We start from the raw sequence: 21854 nt of genomic DNA on the forward strand, positions 1-21854 counted from the left end.
TAAGACCACATAACAGTGCTTTGACAAGCTATGATTATTGGAATCTAGTTTTCACACAGGAATTATATCTGAACAGTTAAACCCTTATTTTTATTTAGAGATTCAATACCGTAACAGGTCCTATCAGCACAATGACCCTGCGCCACCAGTTACACTCGCGTGACCAATTAACCTACTAACATGTACATTTTTGGAATGTGCAGGAAACCAACCCCAGGAAAACCATGTGGTCACAGAGAGAACGTACGAACTCCTTACAGACAGTGGCAGAAATTGAACCCGGGTCAATGGTGCTGTAATAGTGTTATGCTAATCATTACACTACCATGCTGCCTTCTTCCCCAGTTTGTGGAGTGGCACCTGCCCCACACTCTTGCAGGCTGAGTCAATAATGAAAAAGGTACAAACTCCTTACGGACAATGGCAAAATTGAATCCATGTCACTTGCACCACATGAGGGGGATATCGGAGGTAACCTTTTTACATGGAGAGTGGTGAGTGTATGGAACACGCTGCCAGGGGTGATGGTTGAGGCAGATATATTAGGGACATTTAAGAGACTCATACAGTTAGATGGATGAAAAACGGAGGACTAAGTGGGAGGGAGGAGCTAGATTGATCTTAAAGTAAGTAAAAAAAAGAAAGTCAACATAACATCGTGGGCTGAAGGGTCAATGGTGTGCTATTATGCTCTGCGCTGTGGATAGCGAGGAACATCATCCAAGGCTTCTGCAGAATGTGGTTCAGACGGAAAGTTGGAGAAAATGCTGGTTGGGTTTGAGGGGTGTGTGTGCATGCGCAAGAGAGGGAGAGAGGGAGGTAGGTAGGTATCAGGGGGTTGCTTTGCTGTTGGTGTCTGTGTTGTTCTGTTGAACATTGTGGACATGCTATATTGGCTCTGAAATGTGTGGCAACATGGGATAGATAAACTGAATCTAAAAGTATTTAGACAACAGCTGAATAGTGAACTAACATAAATCTGAAGTTGTGAAATTTAATTTTGTTTAAGTAGTAACTGCCAGCACATCAGAAAGATAAATAGTTGGGGTTCATGGAGCTGTAAGCTCAAATACATGTTTGTGTGCAGAAATGTAGGTTCATTACTGGTCTGGTAAACTTTAGAGTTCTTTCAATATTATAAATGTCAACCATAGCAACATCTGCAGATGTAAAAGACATTGCAGGCAAGAGCCAAATTTTTAAAGAGAAATTTCACAATCAATAAATTCAGAGAGGTAACAAACTCATTTTTATAATGAATCACATATTTTCAGATTCAAAATTTTAAGTTCATTTTCTAAAATGTATGTACCAAATGCACACAGAGCTGCTTTCACTAGTCAACATACAAACTCCCAGAACAGCAAGTTTGTCTGAGGATGTGACCCACCCACAAACATGGAAACTTGGATAAGACCATTAGACAACAAGAGCTGAACTTTTTGAGACAGAGCGGACAGTTCAATTTTATGAATTTAGCTAATGGAAATTCAACGTTATGTACAAATTTAACTAAACTAAAATGGACTTTCGTTGTAATTGTGTTTTTCTGTAAAGATTGTGTATATTTTGTTTAATTTATATTTTTCTTGTGAATGCTGCTTATCTGATACAATGAGAATGTGACAATGTTGCAAATAAAATTTTCATTGTTTCTGTGTATACACAGATTTGCACGCACGACGATAAACTTGACTTTTGACTTTCACTTTACACTATAGTTGTCTAGCCAGATTATTGATAGCTATGGCAAAAAGGGTACAAGTTGCACACTGACCTTTGATGGGTGCCTTTGTTAGGTGTTTCTTGAGATTACGTGCTCCAAAAGTAGGTAATTGCATTAAATCCTTAAATTCCTCTGAGCACGCTGTCAAATTCTTCCCACTTGTTAATGCTGGAGTTACACGAAATGTCTATTGTTAGTGACTGGCAACAATGTTCAAAGTAAAATTTATTATTGAGGTACATATATGTCTCCATATACAACCCTGAGATTCATTTCCTTGTGGGCATACACAATAAATCCATAATAGAATAATAACCATAATAGAATCAATGAAAGACCAGTGTGCAAAAGACAACAAACTGTGAGTACAAGATAAAAAGAAAGAAATAATACTACTACCAATAATTAAACAATAAATGTTGAGAACATGAGATTAAGAGCTTTGAAAGTAAGCCCATAGATTGTGGGAACAGTTCAATGATGAAGCAAGTGAAGTTATCTCCTCTGGTTCAAGAGTCTCATGGTTGAGGGTTATTCACTGTTCCTGAACTTGTTGGTATGAGTCTTGAGGCTCTTGTACCTTCTTTGATAACAGCAGTGAAAAGAATGAATGAACTGGGTAGTGGGGGTCCCTGATGATGGATGCTGCTTTCTTGCGACAACACTCTGTGTAAATGTGCTCAATGGTGAGGAGGGCTTTACCCATGATGAACTGTGCCGTATCCACTACTTTTTGTAGGATTTTTCATTCAAGGGCATTGGTGTTTCCATACCAGACTATGATGCAACCAATCAATACCCTCTCCATCAGACATCTATGGAAGATTACCGAAGTTTTACATGTCATGCCAAATCTTTGAAAACTTTTAAGGAAGAGGAGATGCAGCCACGCTATCTTCGTGTGCTGGGTTCAGGTCAGGACAGCACCTCTGAAATGTTAACACCAAGGAATATAAAATTGCTGGCCCTCTCCACTCTGATGAGGACTAACTCATGGACCTCTGGTTTCCTTCTCCTGAAGTCAATAAGCAGCTCCTTGGTCTTGTGGGACCATATGGGACCTTGCAGACTTTAGTAAAGTCCATGTAAATCACATCTACCACCCTGCCCTCATTAATACTCTCCAAAAAAATTAATCGAAGTTGATCAGACAGATCTGCCTGAAACAAAGCTGGCTATCACTGATTGGTCCTTGCCTTTCCACGTGATCATTAATCAATTTTCTTCTAGCATCTTCCCTACCAGTTATGGTAGGCTCCCGGGTCTAGAATTGCCAGGTTTTCCTCACTCCCTTTCTTGAAAAGCGGAGCCCATGATTATTGTCCAGCCATCTTGTAGTGGAGATACATCTCTACCAAAGGAAGTGTAAGACTCTCTCTCCCTCCACGAGCCTACAAGTCACCATTGGGCAAAGTGTAACATTTGCTTAGCCCTCACACCCCACCCCCGCACCAAATCAGGGTAATGCTATGTCATGGGAGCAGATGGTGGGTGGTTGCACGAGCAGCTGGTGCATATCACAAGTTCTGGTTATGCAATTACTGTGGCCAGATGGACAATTCCTGAAGAGTATTGATAATGGCTGGGATCATGCGTCTTGTTAAGACACTGTCCAGAAGGCGGCAATGGCAAACAACTTCTGCAGAAAAATTTCCAAGAATAATCATAGTCATGAGACCATGAATGCATGTCATTGACACAGGACATAATGATCATGATGAGAACACCAGGTAGACCTTTATAGAAATGTGGTTTCCTCTTTTACTACTAGGCGAAGCAAACCTAGGGAAGAAAGGGAGATGGCAAAATATTTAATTAAAATGTATTCTAAGATATGGCAAGGCAGACAACGTGTTGCAGCTATTGTATGTTGGATTGATGCAAACTATTAGGGTAAACAGCTCTATTGATGAGCATTGGCCAATAGCTTAGGAACTGCTAAACACTGAGGAAGGGGAAAATTACTAGACAAAACGGTGCAGAGAGCAGTCACACCTTTAAGATTTGGACAGTCAAGAGGGTGCAACACCAAGTGAAACAGGATGGGGATCCAGGATCTGTAGCCCCTGACTGGCACACTAAAATCGAGTGCAACTCTTCATGCACGGACTCACAAGTCTTCTATAATTGCAGTAAGACATCTTTTCTTATGTACTCAAAATGTCTTGCAATAAAGGCTGACATGCCTTCCTAATGACCTGCTGCAGCAGAATATTAGCAGAACAGTTTGTAAATGGTGAGAGTATGAAAGCTGTTTGTGTTCCGAAGAATCTGCGTGTCATTGTACATGAATCACTGAAAGTAGGTTCAATAAGCAATTATAGAGCAAATGTAAGAGGATTTCAAAGAATATATCTTCCTCCAATTATGTGCAGGCCTCTGAGATCACCACTGGAATATTCTGCACAGGTCAGGGCTCCCTATCCAATGAAGGAAAAGCCTGCAAAAAATAGTTAACAGTGAGAAGAGATACAGTATGTATTCTTCTGAAGTAATCTCACTAAAAGGATACAAAAATCATAAGGATTTTGATAGGGTAAATGCAGAGACAATGTTTTGCCCCTGAACCTGCGATCAGAACCAAATAAGGGATAAGCCACTCAGGAAAAAGATGAGAAAAACATTATTCTCATGGAAACAGTGAATTGTTGGAACTTTCTACCTGAATTGTTGGAACTTTCTACCCAAGGTGGCTGTGGGAGCTCGTTAATTGAATATGGGTGATATTAAGGAAATCAAGGGATAAGATTAATGGAGGAAAGCAGCACAGAGGTAAAAGCATCTCTATTGTCTATCAAAGCAAGCACAAATGCCTTCTCCTGCTTCTAATACTTCCTTCCTTTTCTGGCTTCCAGTACATACCTTTCATAAGGAATGAAGAAATCAGATGAGGAGAGCTAGAATGAGCTAAGGTTTTTCTCTTTGAAGTAAAGAAGATTGAAAGGTGACTTTATAGAGGCATATAAGTTGGTAAGAGGCATAGATAGAGTGGATAGTAAGAGACTTTTTCCCAGGGCTAATATGAGAGAGCACAATTTTAATGTGATTGGGGGAAGGTATCAGTAGGATGTCAGAGGTAGGCTTTTTTAAAGATATCAATCTAACCCTTCCTTCCCAAATAGTCCCCCCATTTCCTATCACCTATGTAAGATTCTCTGAGATGCCCCTAATGTACCTGCCTCTACCATCACCCCAGCTAGCCCTTACATACACCCAACACACTGTGTAAAACACTTACTTCTTGACATCCCCCTTATTCTTTCCTCCAATCACCTTAAAATTATACCCCCATAATAAGGAAAGCATAGTTTCAATGTGCTTTTTTTATTATTATGCTCCTCCTTGCTTTTTCTCTGCTGTGATGGTAACCTTCATTTTATTCACTACATCGGTGAATATAACGTGATGTCCTCTGCCCTCTTGTCAAACATTTGGAATAGAAATAGGTAATGGCTTTTTTTCTCTCTTTCTGGGAAGCAGACTTAAAGGACTCATTTTGCCACAATACAATGCCCTACTATAATCACTCCATATAACACCAATAGATTTTTCCACATTACCTATAGTTTTCTTAGTTTCTCTAACAATATCGTCAGCTCCTTTCACCACCATCTGCGTCAAGGTCATCTGAACGCTTTTGTTAGGACCTGCAGTTTTACTGTGAAGGCAAAAAGAAAATTAATTAACATGCTGCTAGTGACTAACTTGAGATTAAAATCATAAAGAACATTGGTAACCTTATATTCCATTTAATTTTGCTCTACTTTATCATGACCTATTACTGGAATTTGGTTGTGGCCTTACCTATGGTTTCACTTAGTTTCACTCTATGATTATACATTGTCATAAGAATAATTAAATGCAAGTGAAAAGCCCCCACAGTGACTTACTGGATAAACACACCACCTAGTGACTGAAAAGCTCAAGCATCTCAAATTTAACCTGTAAGCAGTTCTTCATAGCTAAAGCAGCATATAGGACATTACAACTAGAATAATTAAAGCTAGAGTGCTTTGGCTGTGCTTTGATCGTATCCCTCTAAATCTTTCCTATCCACAAACATGTCCGAGTCTCTTTCTAATGTAATTGTACCTGCCTCTAACACTTCCTCTGGCAGTTCATTCCATTTATCCACTGTCCTCTTGTGTGAAAACTTGCCGTTTAGGTTCCCATTAAATCTTTCTCCTCTTATCTAAGAGTAATCAGCACAGAAACAGGCACTTTGGTCCAACTGGTCTATGTTGACCACTGCATTCCCCACTAGTCCAAGTTGCCCATGTTCAGCCCATAATCCTCCAAGCACCTATGTATTCTAGTTTTAGACTTTCCTACCCTGGAAAAAGAGGTGGTCGTGGGGTGGTGGAATAAATGGAATGCCAATGATAGAATAAGTCAAAATGGTTTAACACATTCAGTTATTAACCTATCATCCAGCATACAGTACTAATTTCTCACATTTTTACAATTAAAGCTTTACCTATCTCTGGGAAAATCAATACATATGCGATATATAATTAATTAAGAGAGTCACCAAGCGATACAAAACAGCTACAGGCCCTTTGCCCAATTAGTCCATGCCGACCAAAGTGTTCACCCAGCTAGTCCCAATCTCCTGCATCTGGACCATACTCCTCCAAGTCCCACCCCTCCAAGTACCTCTAAGTGCTCCTGAAATTATACGTATATTGAATAGATTAAAAATTGTGCAAAACAATAATAACCGTATATTTTAAAAAAAGTGAGGTAGTGTTCATGGGTGTCACTTAGCCTGGTAGCTCGTTCCATATACTTTGTATGAAAAACCTGCCCCTCAGATCCCCTTTAAATCTTTCCCCTCTCACCCTAAACCTGTGCCTTTCAGTTTTGGACTCCCTTACCCTGGAGTAAAGACAAAAGACAAAAGCCCATCCTTTCATAAGTTGAAACACTTCTACAGGTGGCCCCTCATTCTCCCTGGGAATAATGAAAGCGAGCATGGATTTGTCAAGGGCAAAAATTGCTAATTAAATTCATAGATTTTTTTGAGGAAGTAAGAGGGAAAAATGAAGTTGATGTGATAAATAGCCTTCTGAAAAGCAGTTAAAAAACTGGTTTCTAGTCAAATCCAAGGACCAAAGAAATTAATCAGTTAACTGGAAACAGAGCAGTAATGAAAGGTTGTTTCCCAGATACAAAAATATACAGGGTTGGGATTCTCAATGCAAATTAATGATGGACTAGAGCGCACGGAGCACAATTATGCAGGTAAGACAAAATTGGAGGTACAATTAATTCTGATGGTGTATATTGCCATAAGACATTGAAATAGAATTAATCCATTTGGCCTATCAAGTCTGCTCAACTATTCCATCACGGCTGATATAGTTTCCCTCTCAATCCTGTTCTTCTGCCTTCTCCTGTAACCTTACTATTCAAGAACCTATCAAACTTTTCTTTAAATATAACCAATGACTTGGCCTCCACATCAGACTGTGGTAATGAATTAACTATCTGTTGCTTAAAGAAATTCCTTATTTCTGTTCTAAAAGGACATCCTTGTATTTTCAGGCCATGTCTTCTGGTTCTGGACTCTCCAACTATTGAAACATCCTCTCCATGTCCACTCTCTCTAGGCCTTTCAATATTCTGAGTTTCAATAAAACCTCCCCATATTCTTCTAAGCTCCAGGGAATACAAACCCAGAGCCACCAAACAATCCTCATACTTTAACCTTTACATTCTTGTGAATCTCCTAAGTACCCTTTCTAATCTGAGATATCCCTTTTCAGATATGGGAACTAAAACTCCAAATATGATCTGATCAAAGCCTCATTTCAAGGAGCTAGAAAACCTACAGCACAATACAGGCCCTTCAGCCCATAAAGTTGTGCCAAACATGTCCCTACCATAGAAATTATTAGGCTTACTCATAGCCCTCTATTTTTCTAATCCAGAAGTCTCTTAAGAGACTCTATTGTATCCGCCTCCACCACCGTTGCCAGCAGCTCATTCTATGCACTCACCACTCTGCGTAAAAAACTTATCCATGACATCTGCTCTGTACCTACTCCCCAGCACCTTAAATAATCTGTGTCCTCTTGTGGCAACCACTTGAGCCCTAGGAAAAAGCCTCTAACTATCCACACGATCAATGCCTCTCATCATCTTATACACCTCCATCAGGTCACACCTTTCATCCTCAGTTACTCCAACCTGTTTTCATAAGGCATGCTCCCCAATCCAGTCAACATCCATGTAAATCTCCTCTGCACCCTTTCTATGGCTTCCACATCCTTCCTGTAGTGAGGTGACCAGAACTGAGCACAGTACTCCAAGTGGGGTCTGACCAGGGTCCTATATAGCTGCAACATTACCTCTTGGCTCCTAAATTCAATTCCACAATTAATGAAGGCCAATACACCATATGCCTTCTTAACCACAGAGTCAACCTGTGCAGCTGCTTTGAGCGTCATACGGACTCGGACCCCAAGATCCCTCTGATCTTCCACACTGCCAAGAGTCTTATCATTAATACTATATTCTGCTACCATATTTGACCTACCAAAATGAACCACCTCACACTTATCTGGGTTGAACTCCATCTGCCACTTCTCAGCCCAGTTTTGCATCCTATCAATGTCTCACTGTAACCTCTGAAAGCCCTCCACACCATCCAAACATCCCAAACCTTTGTGTCATCAGCAAACTTACTAACCCATTCCTCCACTTTCTCATCCAGGTCATTTATAAAAATCACCAAGAATAAGGGTCCCAGAACAGATCCCTGAGGCACTCCACTGGTGACCGACCTCCATGCAGAATATGACCTGTCTACAACCACTCTTTGCCTTCTGTGGGCAAGCCAGTTCTGGATCCACAAAGCAATGTCCCCTTGGATCCCATGCCTCCCTACTTTCTCAATAAGCCTTCGATGGGGTACCTTAACAAATGCCTTGTTGAAATCCATATACACTACATCCACTGCTCTTCCTTCATCAATGCATTTAGTCACATCCTCAAAAAATTCAATCGGGCTCGTAAGGCACAACCTACCCTTGACAAACCATGCTGACTATTCCTTACCACATTGTACCTCTCCAAATATTCATAAATTCTGCCTGTCAGGATCTTCTCCATCAACTTACCAACCACTGAAGTAAGACTCACTGGTCTATAATATCCTGGGCTATCTCTACTCCCTTTCTTGAACAAAGGAACAACATCCGCAACCCTCCAATCCTCTCCCATCCCCACTGCTGATTCAAAAATCATCGCCAGAGGCTCAGCAATCTCCCTCACTTCCCACGGTAGTCTGGGGTACATTTCATTTAGTCCCGGTGACTTATTCAACTTGGTGCTTTTCAAAAGGTCCAGTACATCCTCTTTCTTAATATCTACATGCTCAAGCTTTTCAGTCTGCTGCAAGTCATCACTACAATTACCAAGATCCTTTTCCATAGTGAATACTGAAGCATTCATTAAGTACCTCTGCTATTTCTTCCGGTTCCATACACACTTTCCCACTGTTACACTGGATAGGTCCTATTCTTTAACATCTTATCCTCTTGCTCTTCACAAACTTGTAGAATGCCTTGGGGTTTTCCTTAATTCTTCCTGCCAAGGCCTTCTCATGGCCCCTTCTGGCTCTCCGAATTTCCTTTTTAAGCTCCTTCCTGTTAAGCCTTATAATCTAGATCTTTAACATTACATAGCTCTCTCAACCTTTTGTAAGCTTTTCTTTTCTTCTTGACTAGATTTATTACAGCCCTTGTACACCACAATTCCTGTACCCTACCATAACTTCCCTGTCTCACTGGAAAGTACCTATGCAGAACTCCACACAAATATCCCCGGAACATTTGCCATATTTCTTCCATACTTTTCCCTGAGAACATCTGTTCCCAATTTAAGCTTCCAGTTACCTGCCTGATAGCCTCATAATACCCCTTACTCCAATTAAATGCTTTTCTAACTTGTCTGTTCCTATCTCTCTCCAATGCTATTGTAAAGGAGATAGAATTATGATCACTATCTCCAAAATGCTCTCCCAACTGAGAGTTCTGACGCCTGACCAGGTTCATTTCCCAATACCAAATCAAGTACAGTCTCTCCTCTTGTAGGCTTATCTACATATTGTGTCAAGAAACCTTCCTGAACACACCTAACAAACCCCACCCCATCTATACCCCTTGCTCTAGGGAGATGACAATTGATATTTGGGAAATTAAAATAACCCATCACGACAACCCTGTTATTATTACACCCTTTCAGGATCTGTTTCCCTATCTGCTCCGCGATGTTCCTGTTACTACTGAGCAGCCTATAAAAAACATCCAGTAAATTTATTGACCCCTTCCTGTTCCTAACTTCCACCCGCAGAGACTCCATAGACAATCCCTCCATGACGTCCACATTTTCTGCAGCCGTGACACTATCTCTGATCAACAGTGCCACATCCCCAGCTCTTTTGCCTCCCTCCCTGTCCTTTCTGAAACATCTAAAACCTGGCACTTGAAGTAACCATTCCTGTCCCTGAGCCATCCAAGTCTCTGTAATGGCCACCACATCATAGCTCCAAGTACTGATCCACGTTCTAAGCTCATCCGCTTTGTTCACAATACTCCTTACATTAAAACGGACACATCTCAAAACCGTCCGTCTGAGCGCATCCCTTCTCTGTCACCTGCCTATCCTCCCTCAAACACTGTCTCCAAGCTTTCTCTATTTGTGAGCCACTGCCTCTTCTCCAGTCTCTTCAGTTCAGTTCAAGATTATAGATGAACTGGAGACATTGGCAAACAGATGCAGGTGAAGAAATGTGAAGTACTCTGTGAAATCCCTAGTTAAACTCCCATCTGAAATGTGGCACCTCTAACAGTGCAGACATCAGTTAAAATACACTGGTGAACTAGGCTAGGTATTTGAGTGGAAGTCTCTGCAGCAGGATTTCAAGCACAAATAAGGCAGTATGAGATAGTTTCAATGAGCTTTTCTTAACCCTTTCATACTTCCAAATCCAAGAACGGCAAGTTCCCTTTGGTTATTGAACCAATCGGCACTTGTGACGCTGCTGTAACTAAGTTTCTGTTGATATTTTTTCGTCTTGTAAAAAATTGTATATAACTTAAGTTTTATTTATGTTTTCATCATACTTTTGCACACAACAATAAACTCAACTTTGACGACCGTAATCATTGCAGGTTAGCAACACTACGACCATTTTAATCACTTTGTACTAAAATGGACTTTGATTTTCTTTGTTCTTACCATTCTTTCTTGGAAAAATTAGATATAATTTACATGTTTCTTTTGAATGATGCTGCTGCAAGTAAGTTCTTTGCTGCACCTGTGCGTACGTGGACTTGTGCAGAATACAAAACTCCACTTTGACAAATCCACGCATTATGAATTTGCAAAATGCAAACTATGCACATTACAACTTCATACATTAGACATATAAATGTGCATTAAAAAATCATAAACAATATGTAGTTTAAGGTAAGATAAACAAATATTCCATCTCATAAATAAATACTATACAATTAGTTTCTTACACTGAGGCTGCGTATGACGCTGACGAAACCCCTCCATAGTGGAATCCTTGCTGACACAGCCTTTCTTTCAGACTGCCATGCTTGCCGTTCATTCTGCTTGGAGCACGACCAGAGAAGCTGGACTGCAAATCAGCTCGCTTGGCACTAAGCTTTTTGTACTGGGCTTTGACATGGTACTCGCAGTATTCGCACTCCATCTGGAATTGAAGGCAGGAAATCAGTCTTTGCAGGTGAAGTGAAAGTTCAGTGTGTTCCAAGAGCAATGGCTGAATTAAGTGGTGATGAGGACTTGTAACTAGTAATTTCTTAATTCCAAAACTCCTTTGAAATGATAATTTAGTCTGAAATTATAGTTTCATCATAGTAGCACAGCGCTTAGCATAATGCTATTACAGGCCAGTGACCAGTTTCCTCCCATGTTCCAAAACGTAAGGGTTAATTGGTCACATTGGTGTAATTGGCTGGCACGGGCTTATTAGGCCAGAAGGGTCGGTGACCATGCTGTATCTTTACAAAAAAAAAATGGGGAAAACCACTAATTCCATTCATATTACATCATTTATTTCCCAGCAAATTCAAATTCTTTCTCCATTTTTAAATTATATCTTCAACAAATCCTATAAGGTAATCCCATCAGCAGCTGGGAAATTTATTTTTAATTTTAGTAGAAATACAGCATGGTAGAAACCTACCAGCACATCAAGCCCATGCAGCCCAAATATACCCATGTGACTAATTAACCTACTAACCCTCAGCCTTTGGAATGTGGGAAGAAACTGGAGCAACCAGATAAAACCCACACTTGTGAACAAAACATACAAACTCCTTGATCACAGGTATAGTAAAGTGTTACACTAACTGCTATGCTACTATACTACCCAAATTTAAATTCAAGTATTTAACTAAATTAAGGGTAAAAAAGAATTGTACCAGTAATGATTACCAAGAACCTACTGGGTTGTATTAAAAATCCACCTGCTTCACTAATGTCATTTAAAGAGGGAAATTTGCCATTCCACAGAGTTGACTTTTAATCAGCTTCCTAAGTGGCCTCGAAAACCATATAGTTCAGGAAGCAATTAGGGAATGAATGTAGAGCTTGCTGTTGTGCACATCCTGAGAACAATAAAACTTGGCTGCACACGATGACATCTCTACAGATACACTACAGGGCGGCATGGTAGCTTAGCGATTAGCATAATACTTTACAGTGCCAGCATTCAATTCCCTCCATTGTCTATAAGGAGTTTGTGTGTTCTCCCCACGACTATGTGAGTTTTCTCAGGTGTTCCGAACTCAACACACCTTCCAAAGATATACAGACTAGGATTAGCGAGCTGTGGCATGCTACGTTGGCACCAATAAACAAGGCAATATTTGCGTGCTGCTCTGCTCCCAGCACATCTTCGGACTGTGTTGGTCGTTGATGCAAATGAATCATTTCACTGCATGTTTCGATGTACAAGTGCTCTACACAGAGTGGAGATGAATAGGTAATTCCCATGTACAAAATCTACGCATCTCAAACTAATCAGCCACTGCATCTGTGAAAGGCAGCTCAGTAATCCATTAAACAATTTGACAAAATAAACACAATGTTTCATTGCTGCTGCATATAAATATAATATCCTGCATACTGTAAAATAATTATAATGGAGGCCAACAGTGAAGACAAAGGAGCAGAATTGGGCAATTTTACCCTTTGGGTGTGCTCCATATTCCATCATGGCTGATTTCTATCCTTTACCTGCTTCTTTTCATCACCTTTGACAGCCTATCGATCAAGAACCTATCAATCTCTGCTTTAAATATACCCAATGACTTGGCCTCCAAATCCACCTATGGCAATAAATTACGCAGATTCATTACCCTCTGGCTAAAGAAATTTCTGCCCATCTCTGTTCTATATGGTTGTCCCTCTAGTCTGAGGCTGTGCAGTCCAGTCTGGTCCTAGACTTGCCCACTTGAGGAAACATTCTCCCCACATCCACTCTATCTAGGCCGGGGGTCGGCAACCTGCGGCTCCCGAGCCATTTGTGGCTCTTTCACCTCTGTGCTGCGGCTCCCTGTGGCTTTGGGAAATAATTGGTCAGTATTTAATTAAAATGTATTTTATGTTAGTTTGTTAGCTTTTGAAATGTAATTCTAAATTTGAAGATTATGGTGATCTTGTACAATCTAAGTGTGGCGACACATTTCCTGGCACATCCGAAACGGCTCACAATTAGCCAGCATTCCGGCTAAGGGAGATAGCCTACGGGGGTTTGTGAGTACGCGTCTTTTGCAGCATCTGCGTCCATGGGGGCTGGGTTGAGGGAGGCTTAAAAGCAAGGCTGTTTAGTTCGAATAAAGTTATTCGACTGCAGTTTACTGACTGCGTGAGCACACCGCTACAACGTGTTTTTATCGCTATTAATATACGTCACCACTGCCAATACCTGACACCCGCCAGTGCGCGATTTCTTTAATTTTTCGATCCAAGGTAAGCCAACTATGGAGAATTCTAAAAAAAGAAAAGTGACTGAAGAAAACAGAACGTTTAATGATACGTGGACAGATTCATTTGCTTTCACTGTTGACGAGACTGGTTTACCGGTATGCTTAAAATACAATGAGAAACCAGCAAACAACAAAAAGTCAAATGTCGCAAGGCATTTCCAGAATAAACACGCAGCCTTTTCTCAAAAATATCCGGATGGAGATGAGAGAAAAAAGCCGTTTCGGAACTGATGCGGAAGGTTGATCTGAGCAAAAATCATTTCCAGAAATGGATGAAGTCTGGAAAATCAACGACATACGCCAGTTATATTGCCGCTCAGGAAATAGTCAGGCACGGGAAGCAGTTTACAGATGGTGAATATATAAAAGAATCTTTCATTAAGATTTCAGAACATCTATTCACGGACTTTAAAAACAAGAGTGAAATTGTGCAGAAAATCAGGGATATGCCCCTCTCTGCAAAGACTGTCAAAGACAGAACCATAAAAATGGCAGAAGACATCACAAGACAGCAAATTAAAGACATCAATTCAGCTGTGGCCTACTCGATTGCCTGTGACGAGTCTAAAGACAAAGGTGATATTGAACAAATAGCGTTGTTCTGCCGGTATGTAAACTCTGCCGGGCCACAGGAAGAACTGATTGAGTTGATACCTCTAAAAGACCAAACACGGGGGGAGGACATCTGTGAGGCTGTCTTGAATTGTTTAAGAGCCAAAGGAATAAAGACCACCCATCTGGTGTCAGTAGCTACTGATGGGGCACCGAATATGACGGGAACGCACAAGGGATTTGTGGCTTTACTGCAGAAGTCGCTGGACAGAAAGCTGCTGACTTTTCACTGCATCTTGCACCAAGAGGCACTGTGCGCTCAAACATTTCCTCCGGAATGCACAGAAGTAATGGATGTTGTCATTCAGATTGTCAATAAAATAATGGCAAAAAGTTTAAATCACCGTCAATTCCGTTTGTTACTGGACGAGCTGGAAAGCGCATATTCTGATCTCCTGCTGCACAACAAAGTCCGGTGGCTGTCCAAAGGGGAGGTGCTGAAACGCTTTGTCGCATGTCTGGAAGAAGTGAAAACTTTCCTGGGCAGCAAAGGGCTCACCTTTCCTGAGCTGGAACAGCCAGAGTGGCTGGAAAAGCTACACTTCATGGTAGACATGACAGCGCACCTGAACACGCTGAACACAGCTCTTCAGGGGAAAGGACGCACAGCCCTGCACATGTTGGAGGATGTTTTGGCATTCGAGCGCAAGTTGACAGTGCTTGCCAGAGATTTACAGAAAGGCACTTTGTCTCACTTCCCCAATTTGAGAGAGTTCAAACAAGGTCACGACATGATAATTTCGGAGTATTTACATTCTGCAATCATCGCAATGCAAACATCGTTTGGGAAACGCTTCTGTGAGTTCAGAGAGGAAAAAAACACATTATCCTTCCCGGTCACTCCCTTAAGCATCGATCCTTCCCTACTGAATACGACTGCATTGGCAGGTGTGAGTCAACCTGATCTTGAGATGGAACTGGCCGACATAGCCGACAAAGACATATGGGTGTCCAAGTTTAGACGCTTGACAGCAGACCTTGAAGATGTTGCCCGTCAGAAGGCCGTTCTTGCTCAGAATCACAAATGGAGTGATATTGAAAACCTTCCAAAACCGGACAAACTTGTGTTCGAAACATGGAATGCTATGCCCGACATTTATGTAAACATGAAAAAGTATGCGCTTGGAGTCCTGTCGATCTTTGGATCCACATATGTATGTGAGCAGGTGTTCTCCAACATGAACTTTATTAAAAACAAACATCGTGCACGCCTCACAGATGACAGCTTGCGATCCTGTGTAAAGATGAAGGTGACGTCATACAGCCCTGATGTGCAGACGCTGTGCGCTGAGGTCCAGGAGCAAAAATCCCATTAACCAAGTATGATAAATATTTTAATTGCCTATTATTTTATGTATATTCATATTTTTTCATTGTTCAGTGAAATAGTCCTTTTATTTTTCAGGCTGACAGCTGGCTGATGTTATTTTTGGTTTGCTGCTGGCGGAAAATTTAAGTTCGGCGTTTTTCATAAGTACAAGAAGGACTCAAATAGACATTGAGTATTTTACTTAAAAGTAACTTTCAACCCAACGTCTTTTTTTCGGAGTTCAAAATGTTTTTGTTGCATGCAGAAATGTAATTTCGTTTTCTCTGCAGGAGTTCATCAATTTCATAAATGCAACACATTATAGTTTGTTTATACATAGCATAAAGGCAAAAAAAACGTTGTATGCAGTGTTATTTCATTTTAAATGTCAAACGGGTTTTGCGGCTCCCAGTGTTTTCTTTTCTGTGGGAAACGGGTCCAAGTGGCTCTTTCAGTGGTAAAGGTTGCTGACCCCTGATCTAGGCTTTTCAGTATTCCATAGATTTCAATGAGATTCCCCTCATTCTTCTAAACTCCAGCAAGTACAGGCCCAGAGACATCAAACGCTCCTCGTGCATTAATCCTTTCATTCCTAGAATCATTCTCATGAACCTCCTCTGAATCCTCTCCAATGCCAGCACATCTTGTCTTAAAGGGCCCAAAACTGCACACAATACTCAAAGTGCAGTCTGACCAATCACTTATAAATGCTCAGCTTTACATCCTTGCTTTTATATTCTAGTCCTCTCAAAATGAATGCTAACATTGCATTTGCCTTCCGCACCACAGACTCAACTTGAAAGATAACCTTTAGGGAATCCTGCACGAGGATGCCCAATTCCCTTTGCACCTGATTTCTGAAATTTGCTCCCCATCAGAAAATAGTCTACTTTATTCCTTATACCAAAGTGCATGACCATATACTCCCCTACACTGTATTATAAAGTATTGTACAAACACTTTTTGCTAAATTCTTAAGACTGGTTTCTCTTTAGATCCGGTTGTTTAATTGAATTTTATTTGCATTTTAACAATTAACTGTCTGCTTGTACGTTATATAATTACTTATATACAAGTAAAATGCTTCCTTGTGGTGTTAAATACATGGGTTATGACCAAACGAAAAATGGCTAGTGTCACTTTGCACTTTAATGCAAGGGTGCATCAAAGATCAAACTTACAAAAATTTGTGAAAATAATTAAAAGAAAACTGTCAATATTTACAAAAAGGTATCTACCAGAAAACACATTAATAACTCCATACTTATTATTGTCCAGTGTGAACTCCTGACAGCCCCCATCTCTCTCCCCTACTGAGGGTGACCAGCTCTTTTTTTGATACTAGGGCATACTGTCTTTAATTACCAACAAAATTAATTTAGAATATGATGTACCCAACGATGTAGTTACAATCAGATTACAAAATAAAAGTGAGTATCTACATTAAACACAATATACAAACAAAATATACATATTTACATATCCCAATACTAAAGAAATGGAATATTCTGCCCTGTACTGTACCATAAAACCAACACAAGCACAGAAGCTTGGTATAGCATTTATAATGAGATACCAGGAAAGACATTGAAGTACGTACCTTAAACACAACAACAGCAGAATGACAAGGTTATGCTTGTGTACATAGTGGAAGCTCTGTACTTATTAATTACCACCTGTGATAACTGACAACACTACAGGAAAGACCTCAAAAGAAGGAGTTTTTTTTTATTACAATAGCCTTACAATAACAAAATATCAATAATTGTCTCTTGTACCAAACTAAATTGTCAAATCTATTATTTTACTACTTTGTAATACCCAGACTTCTGTTTTAAAAATCCTCATTGGAACTATGGGGTGAGTAGAATAGGCATCTTGTTTCCAAACACACATACCCGTACCTTGACTAATTAATCCAAACTAGCCGTATCAGCTCAATCACGGAACTAGCAGTCTTAGCTGAATAATAATTTTTGCTAGCTCCTTAATTCAAACAGGCATTTCTGAAACTACAAACATTTGTAATTGGAACCAGATAACAGCATCAAATATAGGATGCCATTCACACTGTCACAAATGGCAACTCTCTAATTAACTTTCAGATTGGTAAATAAAATATAATGGTTTATAATTGTCACATGCACCGAGATACAGTGAAGAAGTTTGTTTTGCCTGCCATCCATACAGAGCATTTCATCACATTAGTCCATTGATATAATACATGGAAAAATAATAACAGAATGCAGCATAAAGTGGTATAGTTACAGAGAAAGTGCAGTGAAAGCAGACAATAAGGTACAAGGCCGTAACAAGGTAGATTGGGGCAATGAGTCCATTTATCGTACAAGGGAACCATTCAATCATCTTTTAACAGCAGGATAGAAGTTGACCTGAACCTGGTGTAATCAGGATGGGAGGGGGTAGATGAGAGAATGTTCGAAGTTCAAAAGTCCAGGATTGATGTGGTCTTTGATTAAGCTAGCTGTTTTACTGAGGCAGTGAGAAGTGTAGACAGAGTATGTATGTTAGGGAGATTGGTTTCCATGATGTTCTGAACTGTGTACACAAATTTCTGTAATTTCTTGCAATCACTGGTAGAACAGCAGCCATACCAAGTTATTATACATCCAGACAGTATGCTTTCTGTGATGTTTTGATAAAAATTAGTGAAGGTCAAAGAGAGTCATTTTTTTTTTTGTCCTGAGGAAGTAGAGACACTGGTGACCTTTCTTGGCTATGGCGTCTACATGGTCAGGCCAGGATAGGCTACTGGTGATGTTCACTCCTAAGAACTTGAAGTTTTCAATCCTTTCAAACTTAGCACTGTTGATGTAGACAGGAGCATGTGCACCACCCTTTAAATAAATCACTACAGTGTTCTGCTTCCTCCTAGCACTAGACAGTGTCCAGAGAAGGTTCACCAGAATGGTCCCAGGAATAAAAGGGTTAATGTATGAGGAGCGTTTGATGCCTCTAGTCCTGTACTCACTTAAGGTTAGAAGAATGAGGAGGGATCTCAATGACACCTATTGAATATTGAAAGGCCTATAGAGAGTGGATGTTGAAAGGATGTTTCCAATAGTGGGAGCGTCTAGGACCAGAAGGCACAGCCTCAGAATACAAGGACATTCCTTTAAAACAGATACGAGGAGGAATTTATTTAGTCAGAGGGTAGTGAATCTGTGGAAGTCATTGCCACAAATGGCTGTGAAGGACAAGTTACTGGGTATATTTAAAGCAGAGTTTGATTATGTTCTGGATTAGCAAGGGTGTCAAAGGTTAAGGGGAGAAGGCAGGGAAATGGGGTTGAGGGGGATAAAAAAAATCAGCCATGATTGAATGGCAGAGCAAACTCAATGGGGCAAATAACCTAACTTTGCACCTATGTCTTAAAGTTTATGTAGTGTCTGAGTTTATGAAATGTAGGAGCATAACTGAACAATTCCACAATCCACCATGGAAAACCCATTCACCAATTAGCTCAGGTGGATCAACCACATGATCTGAGCATACAGTCAAAGCTGAGGTATTCTTATTATCTCTCAGTCCCAAAGATGCTGGATACAAGTGTAGGATTTTTATTTTTCTTGTAGTTTAACTTTCCCATTGCTTATAACTTCTATATAATCACCTACAAAGGTCTAATTGTTCAGAAAAATTTCTAGTAATTGTAGTATAGCTAATTCCATATTTTCCAGAAGCTTCTTAGTTTTTCTGTAGCAGGTATCACACCACTTGAACTTGGCTATTTCATAGGTTAATTGTTATCGCCGAAATGTTGTTATCTCTTGCCTGAGTATGAGGCGACTATGAATTTTTTCTCTTTTTCCTTTCTTTGGTCTTTGTTCCTTCGAACACTTAATAGAAAAGCTATAACCACCAAGCTTTATTCCTCATTTTTGACTTCCGAGTAACCTCTGTGTCAATATTACCAGATCTAACATTTGCTGTTGGCAACACATACAAAACGCTCGAGGAACTCAGTGGATCAGTAAACATCTAGAGGGGAATGAGCACTTGGCGTTTTGGGTTGAGACCCTTCCTCAGGACATTTGTCAGATGCCTATAGAATGAAAGGTAATTAAATGGACTTGGAAAAATATAATGGGGTTAAAGGGACCGAAGAAGAGAGTGGAATAATTGGAAACTTATGCTGAAAAGCAGGCCCCGTCATGACAGGGTGACTGGATACCTTGCACTTTAGGAAGACCCGAGGAACTGGACTGACATGAAAAATGGCTGTAATATAATCTACTGGCTAAACAATTTCTCTTACTGAAATGGACTCACCAAGTTCACTATCTGAGTACAGGGATCTCCATTCTTCTTTTTAGCACGGCATGTTCCCATGTCCAAGGCTTCACCCATGACCAGGATTTTCTGTGGGTGGTCAACAGATAAACAAACCTACAACAGAAAACAACCAGTGAAATAAATGAAGTGAAATGAATTTAAGTACAGTAAACTCAAACTACATAAGTTAGAGAACCACTCACAAACTACTGATCCTGAAATCCCTGATGCCCTGACCAAATTAACCATGACAGAGACATTGAAAATTTTAGAAAGTAGAAGTCATAACTGCCACATTTCCTTTAGTGTTTCTGTTAGTATCAATCTCATTTCTACACAGAAAAACAGTTTGGCACAGACTAGATTGGCTGAAAGGCCTACTTCTGTGCTGTAGTTCCGTATGACTAAGGCCAACAGATAGCTTAGAAACGAATACCAAAAGATACTGAAATGATGGAAAAAGATTTATCACCAAAATAGGCCATTTAGCCCATCGAGTCCATGCCAAACAAGTACTAATTTTACACTAATCCTATCCTAACCTACACAAAATGTTGGAGTCACTCAGCATGTCAGGCACCATCTGTGGTGGGGAATAAATAGTCATGTTTTGGGCTGATGCCCTTCATCAGTCCTCCATAGACACTGCCTGACTTGAGTTCTTTTTGGATGTGTTTCACAACTGGCAGAATCTCTTGTGTTTATTCCTATTCTAACCCATTTTTTTTATTCTGCCCACTTTACCACCAGAGCCAAATTACAGTGGTCAATTAATTTACAAATTATTTAAAGCGGACATTGATAAGTGTCAAAGGTTTTGGGAAGAAGACAGAAGAATGAGGTTGAGAGTGATAATAAATTAGTGATGATGGAATGGTGGATGAAACTCGATAAGCAAAATGGCCTAACTCTGCTTCTAAGTCATATGGTCTTATGTTTTTGGAATGCAGAACAAAATCGGAGCCCCCAGAGGAAAGCCATGTAGTCATTGGCAGAATGTGCAAACTCGACAGCACCAGAAGCCAGCACTGAACCTATGGTTTGAACAACTGAAATCCTATCAGCAGTTCCACTGTGCCACTCTGGTCAAAAGATAGAATTTTTTTTAGCATGAAGGTTACTTTACTGAGGCATCATGGCCAAGGGAGGAGGAGGACTGGTGAGCTCCTGGGCTGGCTTCACTCGCTTCGGCGCTGAACGAACCCAGCCATCGGGCAGCTCCTTCCCTCGCCTCAGTGCTGACCTAGCTTGTGGTTGTAGACTCACTTTCAGGGGCTCTGTGGTTCATGTTCTGTGTATTATTTGCTTATGTTTTCATTGTCTGTACAGTTTTTTTTCTCACATTGGATGTTTGTTGGTCTTTATTGTGTGGGGGTTCTCGTGGATTCTATTGTTTCTTTGTTTTCTGGCTGCCTGCAAGATGAATCTCAAGGTCGTATACGGCATACATACTGCGATAATATATTGTATTTTGAACTTTGAAATCTCTAATTACCTACCTCATCCGCTCCATCCCTGGATTTCATCGGATTGGCATTCAGAAGCCCAATGACAGTTCCTGTGTCTGTTTTCCAGAGCTCTTTGTGGACATTTCCAAAGAGAAAGAGAGACAATTTCAAGTTGCTCCGCAGATCACTTAGATTCCATATACTGAAAGTTTTACCCTGAAAAAAAGAGATTCTATTTCAACTTTTGAAGATAAAAATTAGCTTTATTTGTCACATGTACATTGAAACATACAGGGAGAGGCATTGTTTGCATCACATGACCAGATCAGCCCAAGGATGTGCTGGGGAAAGTAAGTGTTGCCATGCTTCCAGTGCCAAAATAGCATGCCCACAACTTACTAACTTTAATTTGTACATCTTTCAAAAGTGTG

The 21854-nt window shown here is 40.3% G+C and overlaps 1 protein-coding gene across 4 annotated transcripts in view; it reads right to left on the minus strand.

Moving 5' to 3' along the window:
• mcm10 (minichromosome maintenance 10 replication initiation factor) overlaps positions 1–21854 on the minus strand; it is a 79158-nt gene that overhangs the window by 36649 nt on the left and 20655 nt on the right. For all 4 annotated transcript variants that reach the window (XM_059987274.1, XM_059987273.1, XM_059987276.1 and 1 more), the window contains exons 8-12: positions 21475–21639; positions 19973–20089; positions 11260–11456; positions 5287–5384; positions 1778–1894 (exon numbers count right to left, since the gene is read on the minus strand). In XM_059987274.1, coding sequence (XP_059843257.1) covers positions 1778–1894; positions 5287–5384; positions 11260–11456; positions 19973–20089; positions 21475–21639 — 694 coding nt within the window. The remainder of the gene's footprint in view (positions 1–1777; positions 1895–5286; positions 5385–11259; positions 11457–19972; positions 20090–21474; positions 21640–21854) is intronic.

This window comes from Hypanus sabinus, chromosome 13 (assembly GCF_030144855.1).
Source record: "Hypanus sabinus isolate sHypSab1 chromosome 13, sHypSab1.hap1, whole genome shotgun sequence".
NCBI lineage: Eukaryota > Metazoa > Chordata > Chondrichthyes > Myliobatiformes > Dasyatidae > Hypanus > Hypanus sabinus.